Below are 12,418 nucleotides of genomic sequence, written 5' to 3'. Positions count from 1 at the left end.
TTTGTGTTCAGTTTCACTACAAATTCTACAAAGTCTAAGCTTTACCATAAAAATAGTTTTTCTTAGACTGAATACTTACTCAGTTGGTACATGTCTTCTATTTTTTTTACTTTCCACTGATTTTATTACAAAGTGAAGTAGGTACATATCAGAAATACAAACAGGCTACAATTTACACGCGAACAAAGCTGCGGGCATACGTTATAGATAACATTATTTACTAAAATAGAATCTCAATTCTAACATTAATCCATATAGCTCAATGTGGCCAATCAGTCTTTTCAATACTGTTGGCTCTGTCTACCCCTCAAGCGATATAGACGTAATTCCACGAGAACCAATAATGCCGTATCGTTTCCAACACTTTGGAATAGAACTTTCCAATGGATGTCGTAAAAGGCCACAAAGGGATAGGCTTATAAACTTGGGATTCCTCTTGTAGGCGATGAATCAGTACTTTCGAAGATAAGCGTGATCATACATAATAGACAGACAGACAGAAAGAAAAAAAATAAAAATAATAACTTTTGCTTTCTGTTATTGATTCTAAGTGTCCCTCTATCCATTTCAGTACAAAAATATTAAATGTACAGACAAAATATTTTTACTATTTTATTATATGTATAGATGACAACGAATAAATTAAAATATGAATTTTAATTGTTTATTGATAATGAGTAAATACTACATAACATAACGAACACAAACAATTTAATTTCTTATCATCATGATTCAACACATTTAATAATTTTATTGTTGACTAGCGGGCCCGACAGACTTCGTTCTGTCAAAAAGATTTGTAATAAGACAGTTTTTTTGTTCCTATCTATTAGACCTACATTGCTTAGACAACAGTGAACTTTATACATTAGCTATAAAGCTCAAATTGACTGTACGTATTAGTAAGAAAACGTTTGTATGGGAAATAGAAAAATGCGGTTTTGAGGATTTTCCCGGCAATTATTCGAATTTTTCTCACCTTTTAAACCTTCCCTAGACCTCCACAAATAATTCAAGACCAAGATAAGATAAATCCGTTCAGCCGTTCTCGAGTTTAAGCGAGACTAACGAACAGCAATTCATTTTTATATATATAGATTGTAGTATTTATCAGTTGTCTTTATATATTGCGTGCATCATATCAAGCAAAAATTTAACAGGATAATATACTTATTAGTCTAAGAGCTAGTGAACCCTCCGAGTAACGGTCTTACTGTAAAGCTAGAAATTTGTAGAGTGATGATTCATAGCACACCAAGGCCAAAAATCATGACCTGGCAGGCATCTGCCCTGCACGTCATCAACACTTTTATTTCTTAAAATGTAAAATACATAGGATAAAAAACTTCCTGCTGTAAGCTTCAAAATTTAATATCATCTATTTTATTTATTGAATAATTATAAAAACAAATTGCCAGGCGATTAGAGTAAACAAAAGTACCTACCAGGTGCATCGAGAACTGCACAGTTTAGGAAGAAAAATAAACTTTCTTCTGTAAAGTTGAAATTTAAGTATATGTTTCAGTATATCATTTAGAAGAAATGTGTACAATGACAGGCGGTTCTGAACAGCATAAGACCTTGACAGGCGAGGGTAAAGATGCTAAGAATGTGCGAGTAAGAGGCGTAATGCAAATGCATGCAACAAAAAAAAAAAAATAATGACAGATTGCTAGCCCATCGCTTAAAAGAAAAATCCCAAGTTTATAAGTCCGCAGTCGCCTTTTACTATATCCATGGGAAAGAGATGGAGTGGTCCTATTCTTTTTTATATTGGTGCCGGGAACCACACGGCACGGATCGTGTACATATCTTAATTACTACATTTTTCAATAAATTATTTATTGAACGTGATTCATTGGAACATACTGATTACTAAAGTAGATTCACTATCAGAGTCTATATATAACAGAGGTATTATAAAGATAAAAATAAGAAGAAGGCAGTTGGCCGATAAAAATGTTTGTCCAGATAATACTGTTAATTTTTATTGTTTTTTTATTTTTAATTTATACAACGGGCAAACATAATGAGAACTATTGGAAGAAACGAGGTGTTAAATTGCACAAGAAAAATAAAGTCACAGGTTTGTCTTGGGACTTTTTTACAACGGACAAGCCAGTGTTTCAAATAATTGGTGATCTTTACAAAGAATATCGTGAAGAGCCCGCCGTCGGCTTTGGAAACTTCTTAACTCCATCACTATTAGTTAATGATGCAACGAACATTCAGCATATATTCCAAACTGACTTCCAGTCTTTTAACCATCGAGGTTTCGAAATCAATGAAGGAGATCATCTAGCAGACAACATTCTGTTCATGAATGGTAACAGATGGAAATTAGTCCGGCAAAGTATGACACCAATCTTCACCAGCACAAAACTGAAGCAGATGTTTCATATAATGGACAAGAGCGGAAGAGATTTTATTACTTATCTCAAAGATAATCCAGAAAGATTATACGGAAACGCCATTGACTCAATATCAACATTTTGCTGCGCCGCTATTGGAGCTGCTGTGTTTGGCGTAGAGTCTGAATCAGTTTTTGAATCGCCATTTTTGGATGTTGCTAAGAGGGCAATGAAATTCTCCGTAACAATGAATATAAAAGCCTTAATCATGAACGTGTTTCCGTGGCTATCTAAGAAATTAAACTTTAAACTTTTCTCCGAGCATGAAGACTTCTTTATTGGTGCTGTCAAAAGGATAATTCGCCAGCGAGAACAAGATAAAGTACAGAAACATGATTTCGCCGATATGTGCGTGAGTTTACAAAGGAATGGTACTTTAAAAGATCGGGACACCGGACTGGAATTGGAACCCACAGACGAGCTGCTATCAGGCCAAGCATTTTTCTTCTTTACAGCTGGAGTTGATCCAAGTGCTGCAGCCATTTTCGGCTGTTTATTGGAATTGGGCAGAAATCCTGAGCATCTAAAGAAAGTCCACAATGAAATAGACACGGCATTTGAGAAATTAAACGGAAATCTGTCTTATGAGTCTGTAATGGAAATGGAATATTTAGAGAAAGTTTTATGTGAGAGTTTACGAATGTGGCCACCTATTGGAGTTTTGAATAGACAATGCGTTGCAGATACTGTTTTGCCTGTAGGGAATATTAAAATTGATAAAGATACCAAGGTGTACGCTGCGGTGTATGAATTGCATCATGATCCCAAATATTATCCAAATCCAGAAGTATTTGACCCTGAGAGATTTTCATCAACGTCAGCACAAGATAGCAATGTGTATATGCCTTTTGGTAAAGGAAACAGACTATGCGTCGGTATGAGATTCGCCCGGCTGCAAGTGAAGACTGGATTAATACACTTCCTGCGTAATTTTACTGTAAAAACGAAAATTGATGGTGACAGGATACGTTTTAAAAAAGATCCAGTACAAGTAAGACCTGTTAATGTTGATATTGAATTTATTTGGAGAAACATATAACTTTTTTATTAAACATATGTGTTAGTACTAAAAAACGTTGTATCATTTATTTACCTACTTAATCTAACATTCTACACTTTTTTTAAATCTGTATCTAAGAACTGAAAATGCTAGGATATTGTTATACATACCAGATTATTTCCAAGCCTCTGCTTGCTTAAAAAGACAGATCTTGAAGTTTTTTGGGAACTTTAAGAAATCCTCTGTTAGTCACTCTTAGGCCGCATTAAAGCACAAAGGAGTCAAATTAAAATCATTTTACTCAGCTGTGTGCTAATTTGCCAGTCAACCACCTTTTTTATAGCTACATATAAATTAAAAATAGCTTTCTATTGTGTTAACGTATTGAAAGTGTATTATTTAATGAAATTATTGTGATGTGATTTGGTGCCGTGTGGTTCCCGGCACCAATTCAAAAAAGAATAGGACCCCTCCATCTCTTTCCCATGGATGTCGTAAAAGGCGACTAAGGGATAGGCTTATAAACTTGGGATTCTTTTTTAGGCGATGGGCTAGCAACCTGTCACTATTGGAATCTCAATTCTATCATTAAGCCAAAAAGCTGAACGTGGCCATTCAGTCTATTCGAGACTGTTGGTTCTTTCTACCCCGCAAGGGATATAGACGTGACCATATGTATGTATGTATGTATTGTAATTTGTATCTAGAATTTGATATAATTAAATAACATAGGAAGGAAGGAGCGGCGTCTCCTGGCACAAGCATATTTTTGCTTAAAAAGAGGCTCCAGCAACATGCACAACCATTGTAATTTGATGATGCCCAATAAACATATTTATTTATTATTTAGTTTTTGGCCAAGAGTCAAAAAGTCTATTGCACTTTCGTGGATTTGGAAAAGGCCTATGACAGAGTTGAGAGGAATGAATTGTGGTCAGCACTTTCTATGCATGGGGTGAGCAGTCTCTTGATACGAGCACTGAAATCCTTATATGAGGATTCGAGTGCTTGTGTCAGGATAAACGGAGCGCACACTGAGTGGTTTAAGATTGAGAAAGGTGTTAGGCAGGGATGTGTTGCGTCACCGTGGCTGTTCAACCTATTTATGGATAGTTTGTTTGACAGATTTGAAAGAGTCTGAAAGTGGATTAAGGATGAATGAATTACTCGTCAAATGTCTGCTCTATGCCGACGATCAGGTTATACTGGCGTCATCAGCGGAGGAGTTACAGGAGATGGTAAACTGTATGCATGAAGCTTTAAAAGAGAAAGGAATGAAAGTGAACGTAAATAAAACTAAAACACTGGTTTTTGAAATGGAGAAAGAAATGACAGCATGTAATATTTTGATTGGAGGAGAAAAAGTTGAGCAAGTGAAAGAGTTTGTATATCTAGGATCAAAGTTTACATCAGATGGCAAGTGTGATAGTGATATTGAAAGGAGAGTTAACGCGGGGAACATGGTGAATGGAGCTTTGCATGCCTTTATGAGCAGTCAGAAACTATCCAAAAAGGCTCGACTGGCTGTGCACAGGGGCGTGTTGGTCCCGACATTAATGTATGGGAGTGAAAGTTGGGTATGGGAAAAGAAGCACGAAAGCAGAATAAATGCAGTGGAAATGAGAGCGTTAAGGAGTATGTTGGGTGTGAAATTGAGTGACCGGATAAGGAACAGCGTGATAAGGGAATGTTGTGATGTGAAAGAAGATGTAGTTACAGGAATAGAAAAGGGTATGTTGAGATGGTTCGGTCATGTGGAGAGGATGAATGAAAACAGGTTGACTAAGCAGATATACAAGGAGAGTGTGGAGGGAAAGGTCGGGGTGAGAAGACCTAGACGAACATATCTTGATCAAATTAAGGACGTCCTGGTGAAGGGTCAGGTCAAAAGTGCCCGAAACCGCCGAGCTTGCATGAAGAGAGTTATGAATGTGGATGAAGCAAAGGAAGTATGCAGGGATCGTGGCAAGTGGAAAGAGGTAGTCTCTGCCTACCCCTCCGGGAAAGAGGCGTGAGTTTATGTATGTATGTATGTGTATTTATTATTTACAAGCTGTTACCCGCGACTTCGTCCGCGTAAATTTCGAGTTGAATCTTAATCATACAGTCAGATACAGACAGAAAAAAAAAAATTAAAAAAAATCTCTATCCGTTTCAGTCAAAATACTAAATGTACAGACAAAATATTTTAACCGTATTATTACATGTAGTATTTTGATTTGGTTGGGACTCGAACTTGGACCGCCAACTTCACAGTCTCACGCGCCAACCATCACCATCGAGGCCGTTGCGGTGGTGTCGAAATTAAAGTAGACTACATACATATATATGATCACGTCTATATCCCTTGCGGGGTAGACAGAGCCAACAGGCTTGAAAAGACTGAATGGCCACGTTCAGCTATTTGGCTTATCAGCCAAGCCTATCACTATTTGAATCTCAATTATATCATATCTGATAGTATATTCAAATAGTGATAGGTTGCTCGCCCATCGCCTAAAAAGAATCCCAAGTTTGTAAGCCTAGCCCTTAGTCACCTTTTACGACATCCATGGGAAAGAGATGGAGTGGTCCTATTCTTTTTTGTATTGGTGCCGGGAACCACACGGTACTAAAGTAGACTAACAAACCAAAAATCTTTTTACATGAGAATTAATTACACATGAAATGTGCGGCAAAACCAAAACCTTATCAAACTGATTTGACTTATATTTATATGTTATAGGTATTATGTTGTCGAACAATGATAAATGACTTTGAATTTTAAATTTCATAACTTATTTGCAGGCAAACTCATACCTTGAGTTCATTCAAATGCCGATAATTTTTTTTTGTGAACCGATTTTGATGAAACCAACTTCAAATGTTTTTCTGAGTTAAAACAAAGCAATTGGTGAAAATTTTAAGTGAATCGGTTCAGTACTTTCGGAGATAAGCGTGATCATACATACAGACAGACAGACAAAAAATTCAAAAGGAATATTTTTGCTTTCTATTATTAATTCTAAGTGTCCCTCTATCCATTTCAGTCAAAAATACTAAATGTACAGACAAAATATTTTTACTGTTTTATTATATGTATGTATATAGATATATTTAGAACTAGTTGATAACCAGGCTTACGTGGCTAATCGATATTTTTCCATCATGGTTATCTATAAGATGTGCCAGTTTGTAAAATCATTTATAACGATAAAAATGTTTCGTACTAAGCCGTCCGTAGTAAGTAAAGCAGTTACGGAGTTAAGCGTGTATAAACAAACAAACGGACAGACAGACTTCCTTTTTCAAATTCTTACGCAAAAGTATTATGGGCTAGCAACCTATTAATCTTCACATATTTAAGGACTTTTGAATATTGTAGACTTACATAACAGTCAAGTAGGTACTAATAAGAACACTAATCCGAACTGAGTTAGATTTCAAAAGGTAAATAAGGTCCAAGAGAGCTACTTTTTACCTGCCTTACTCACTACTTGGTCGTATCATGCCACATCCATCAGGTCCAGATAGAAGCAGGCCAAATAGATGCGAGCCAATGGACTGAAAATTCTTACATACATACACATATACATATGGTCACGTCTATATCCCTTGCGGGGTAGACAGAGCCAACTTCAAGACTGAAAATTCAAGACGCTAATAACCGGACCAAGTGGAGATACAAAAGTCGTTAGACGGATCCCGGACCCAGAAACACTCTTGTGGTGGGTGCAACCGAAAACACGAAGAGATAAAGAGAAAGAGAAGAGATAAAGACAACTTGGTCGTAGACACAGTTTTTCCTAACATGGATGGAACGAGGGAATGCCTAGACAAGACTATAAAATATTAGAAAAAGATAAACACAAGTTACACAATCCAAAACATGATAAAACTTGCTATGAGATATATTTGCGATGCCGTAAGTAAAAATATGTTGTGTCATATTGTACATTTCATAATACAGAAGCAATCAAAAATCTTTGTATCGGGTAATGCTGTTGATATAAATATTGACATACTATTAACATACAAGTTCAATAGATCTAGTAAAAGAAATTACTTATAAAATACTTAATAGGATGACTTGAGAGAACTCGATCAATTGGGCATTGTCATTGTTTATATTTTATCAGATTACAAGACGTATATAATATCAATGAACTTGTTTACACCAAACATTATTACTTCATCTTCGGAGGACAGTCGACCGATAAAAATGTTAATCCCACTTATATTACTATTTCTTGTAACATTATTATTGTTTATTCACGCAACCGGTAAAAACAATGAGAACTACTGGAAGAAACGTGGTGTTAAATTTCACAACAAAAACAAAGTCATGGGTATATTTTGGGACTTTTTAATGAAAAACAGACCAATGTTTCAAGTAGTTGGTGATTTGTACAAACAATACCGTGAAGAACCGGCAGTTGGATTTGGCGGCTTCTTTACTCCATCATTATTAATTAACGACGCTACCAATATCCAGCACGTCTTCCAAACGGACTTCCAAGCCTTCAACCATCGGGGAATAGAAATCAATGAAGGAGACCATCTAGCTGACAACATTCTACTAATGAATGGCAACAGATGGAAACTTGTGCGACAAAGTATGACACCCATATTCACCAGCGCCAAACTCAAGAAGATGTTCTACATAATGGACAAGAGCGGAAAAGATTTTGTTACCTATCTTAAAAATAACCCAGAAAGGTTAAAAGATAATGCCTTTGACACTATATCTACGTATTGTTGCGCTGCAATCGGTGCCGCAGTCTTTGGAATAGTTTCAGAATCCGTATTTGATTCGCCATTTTTGGATATTGCTAGAAAGGCCTTCAAATCCACATTCAAAAGTGACATTAAAACAACAATTTCATCTTTCAGTCCGTGGCTTTCCAAAAAACTAAATATAAAGCTATTTTCGGAGCATCAAGACTTCTTTATAGCTGCCATCAAGAGAATTATCCGTCAACGTGAACAAGAAAATACAAAGAAATATGATTTCGCTGATATGTGCGTCAGCTTACAAAAAAGTGGCACTTTGAGAGATCGCGAGACAGGACTAGAGTTAGAGCCGACAGATGAGCTGTTATCAGGACAAGCGTTCTTCTTCTTCACAGCTGGAGTTGAACCGAGTGCCGCTTCTATATTCGCTTGCTTAATGGAATTAGGTAAACATCCTGAACATCTTAAAAAAGTCCATGATGAAATAGACGCGACATTTGAGAAATTGAATGGTGAATTGACTTATGAGTCGGTAATGGAAATGGAATATTTGGAAAAAGTTTTGTGTGAAAGCATAAGACTGCTGCCTCCTATAGGTTTTTTGGGTAGACAATGCGTTGAAAATACTGTATTGCCTGTAGGAAACATAAAAGTAGAAAAGGGGACTAAAGTATTTGTGGCAGTGTACGAGTTGCATCGTGACCCTAAATATTATCCAAACCCAGAAGTTTTTGATCCTGAAAGATTTGAGTCGGAGTCAGCACAAGATAGTAGCGTATACATGCCTTTTGGAAAAGGAAACAGATTGTGTGTCGGTATGAGATTTGCGCGACTACAAGTGAAAACTGGTTTAATATATTTCCTTCGTAATTATACTGTTAAAACAAAGATCAACGGGTATCCGATTCGATTTAGAAAGGAAATGATACAAGTAAGGCCAAATAATGTTGACATTGAATTTATACCTAGAAACATAAAAAATTAAATTTTTGACAAATTATGCTCAAGTTTACCTAATTGTTATTGGCAATTTTATAAATTAAATGATTTTTTACTTTTTTATTTTATTTTCAAAATTGGTTACAAGGTATCACTTATTGACGTCACATCACTTAAATCTAATTATAACTACTACCGCTTCCAACGCGCATGTGTGTAGAAGAAGCGGCGGAACAAATGACACTGAAATATTTTTAACAGACGTCAATTTACAAATATAGATTTCTTAAATCGTCTACATTAAAAAACATGAATGAATGTAAAACCAATTATTTTTCAATTCATTTTCATTCATTCATCAATTGGAACTTCATAAACTTATAAAGCAAATTTTTTTTTTTGCCAACTATTTGTTTTATAACCTATGTATATATATACATACATATAGTAAAGTAAAGTAAAAAGAATTTATATACCTTGCAGGGTAGAAAGAGCCAACAGCCATGAAAAGAATGAATGGCCACGTTCAGCTATTTGGCTTAATGATAGAATCGTGATTCAAATAGTGACAGGTTGCTAAGCCATCGCCTAAAAAAGAATCCCAAGTTCTTAAGCCTATCCCTTAGTCTCCCTTTTACGAAATCCTTGGGAAAAAGATGGAGTGGTCCCGTTCTTTTTGGTATTGGTGCCGGAAACCCACGGCATTTTATAACCTATTTGGTACTTATCTACTCCTGGTTTGTCTAAACAACAGACGTTCTAAACTATCTCCCTGATATCGTAGTAAGGTAATTGTACGACTACTTGATATTGCCCGAGTAGTTGATAAATTTTGATTCAACTCTTTATAATAAGTATTCTTCTGAAGGTATCAATGAAACGTTTATTAATTATACTAGTAGCGACATCTCTTAATCTATCCTATAACAACTTTCTTTGTGATTGGCTGTCAAAACTTCACATTTGAATTTTGTTTGCAATGTGTCCTTACGTGCTCGTCGTTCAATATTTATGTTAACGAATTTGTTAAGGACCTTACTTGTTTCGAACTGTGTTACTCAAAATTAATGCTCAATAAGTGGTAAGTAATTATTTTATTATGTTCGGGACAGTATCAATTATGCTAATGTTTACTTTTTGATTCGTTTTTATAATAATAAAACAAAATACAAGGGTATCAAATACTAGTACATAAAAAGTCTGATTTCCAGTACTTGATACAGCTATCATCTACTAGGCATATTCTTATCCGTTCGATTCGATCGATTTTATACCATAAAATAATAAATTTAAGGTTGATCTATCACAGTTTTAAATATGGCTTTTATATGTGACTTCTATCTAGTCGTTGATAAGGGTATCAACTACTGGAACATAAACTATCAAATACTAGAACAAAATTAAAGTTATTATTTTTTTGTGCAGGTATTTAATAAGTAATACGTAAAAATGCCTCCAATAAAGGGAAAAATGTTAAGTTATTCTGAAGAAGATATGATGAAAGCATATAGTGATGTAAAATCAGGAATGTCAATATCCGCAGCATCAAAAAAATACAGTATTCCTTATAGCACTCTCTCATATAAAGTTAATGGCAAAACACCTCTTGAACGCCGTATGGGTCCAGTATCTTATTTATCTGCAGAACAAGAGGATATCATTGTTTTATGGATATTAGAAATGGCTAAAGCTGGATTTCCCGTTACTGTGCAGCAGTTACAAGATAGTGTATGTAAGTTAGTGACTGAATTAAATATCGAAACTCCATTTAAAAATAACAGGCCTGGAAGACACTGGTATGAATCATTTAAAAAAAAGACACCCAGAGATTCGTCTAAGAACATCCCAAAATAGCTATCAAAAGCAAAAAAAATAAAGGCTGTAAAAAAAAGACTAAAACAAATGTATCAGCTTCTTTAAAAAAAGTCACAAAATCATTGTTTGCATCAAGTAGCGAATGGTACATGGAAGCCTTCTGGTGGTAGTACAGATGATCTCAATAGCGATGATCATGATACTGAATTCATTATATTTTTTAAGTATTTTTTTTTAATTGCTTAGGTCTTTATTTAGATGTTTGATTGTACTTATTTTTGTTGATTTTAAGTGATTTAAGAAGTTTTGTGAAATTATGTTCTATTGTTTTGTTTAAAGTTTATTGTATGTTTTTTCTAAGAAGTACTCTTGTCAATTACTGGGTCACTAGCTTGAAAAAGTCATAGTCAATTACTAGGGCTTTTGAAAATTTGCCCATCAACAACTGGTACATTTTTAATCTTCTCGAAAAAAATCTATATTAAAATCAACAACAGTGATTTTCTTTTATTAAGTTCAACCTAAGATAAATAAAAGGTTGGTTAATATTTGTTACTTACTTAAAAAATTCTAACTAAAATAAATACATAGTTATTGAAGAAAACTTGATTTTTTCTTACTATAATATCAACTACTGGTACTATTACCTTATTATACTAACAAAAGAAGGATGTTTGGTGTGGGTTTACAAAATTGCAATGGCATTGTCCGCGGACACAACTTGCATAGGTAGAGAGCTAATTTTAAAAACATGACTACAAATTGAAACTTTTTGTTCATTATCGCTGTAAAGATGACGAAAATATGAATATTTTTTTCTTAGATACACATGTCACTTATTCATCACTAACTAGGTACTGATCCATTTTTCACGAGACTCGAAAGCTACATTTAGCTTGAGGACTTAATGACGGAATTTGGATTCACATAAAGTTACAGGTAGCTAAAAATCCACCGCCTAGATAAATAGAAATGATTTTAAATTTATTCGCCGTATCCTTTTTTAATTTTGTGAAAATATAGTATCGTTGAGTTAGTATCTCGTAACACAAGTCTCGAACTTACTTCGAGGCTAACTCAATCAGTGTAATTTGTCCCGTATATATTTATTTATATATTTATTTATAATTACGCGGGATGAGAAGGAGCTGGTAAATTGCATGCATGATTTTTTGTTTTCTTTCTTACCAATTTAGGAATCTCAGCTTAGCTCTCACTGATACTAATGGTATAAATATACAGGGTGACATTTAAAACAACTGCATCCTTTTAAACATAGACTTACCCATGCTTCTGAGCTGTTTGAGCCTATTTTTATTTATATTAAACGTCATCATATTCGCATTTAAAAACCCCTCAAAAACTACGTCACACGCTTTATTAAAGACCAATACTACAAAAAGAAATTAAAACTAAACATGTAAATAAATGTCTGAAAAATAAATTATTTTTCTAGTATCAAGATCAAGTAAAGTACAGAGTTGTCGAGATCGCTCAGCTGAATGAATTGTGTCGTTGACCTCAGGATCTTACACGTCGC

The 12,418-nt window shown here is 34.8% G+C and overlaps 2 protein-coding genes across 2 annotated transcripts; both read left to right on the top strand.

Moving 5' to 3' along the window:
* The first annotated feature begins 1,917 nt into the window (after positions 1-1,917).
* On the top strand, positions 1,918-3,480 carry LOC106139357 (cytochrome P450 6B5). Its single transcript, XM_013340788.2, has one exon. It carries the CDS (start codon positions 1,960-1,962, stop codon positions 3,448-3,450), a length of 1,491 nt encoding a protein of 496 aa, XP_013196242.2. The 5' UTR covers positions 1,918-1,959; the 3' UTR covers positions 3,451-3,480.
* Positions 3,481-7,557: 4,077 nt separating this feature from the next.
* On the top strand, positions 7,558-9,184 carry LOC106142016 (cytochrome P450 6B5-like). The gene has a single exon (XM_060954382.1). It carries the CDS (start codon positions 7,613-7,615, stop codon positions 9,107-9,109), a length of 1,497 nt encoding a protein of 498 aa, XP_060810365.1. The 5' UTR covers positions 7,558-7,612; the 3' UTR covers positions 9,110-9,184.
* Positions 9,185-12,418: the final 3,234 nt, after the last annotated feature.

Source organism: Amyelois transitella, chromosome 4 (genome assembly GCF_032362555.1).
Source record: "Amyelois transitella isolate CPQ chromosome 4, ilAmyTran1.1, whole genome shotgun sequence".
In the NCBI taxonomy this organism is placed as follows: domain Eukaryota; kingdom Metazoa; phylum Arthropoda; class Insecta; order Lepidoptera; family Pyralidae; genus Amyelois; species Amyelois transitella.
The sequence above is the reverse complement of the archived record's forward strand: the minus strand, read 5'-3'. Positions and strand labels throughout refer to the sequence as shown.

What these genes read in the sequence shown, in the direction of transcription:
- LOC106142016 (XM_060954382.1), top strand. Translation starts at nt 7,613, where the DNA reads ATGTTAATCCCACTTATATTACTATTTCTTGTAACATTATTATTGTTT.
- LOC106139357 (XM_013340788.2), top strand. Translation starts at nt 1,960, where the DNA reads ATGTTTGTCCAGATAATACTGTTAATTTTTATTGTTTTTTTATTTTTA.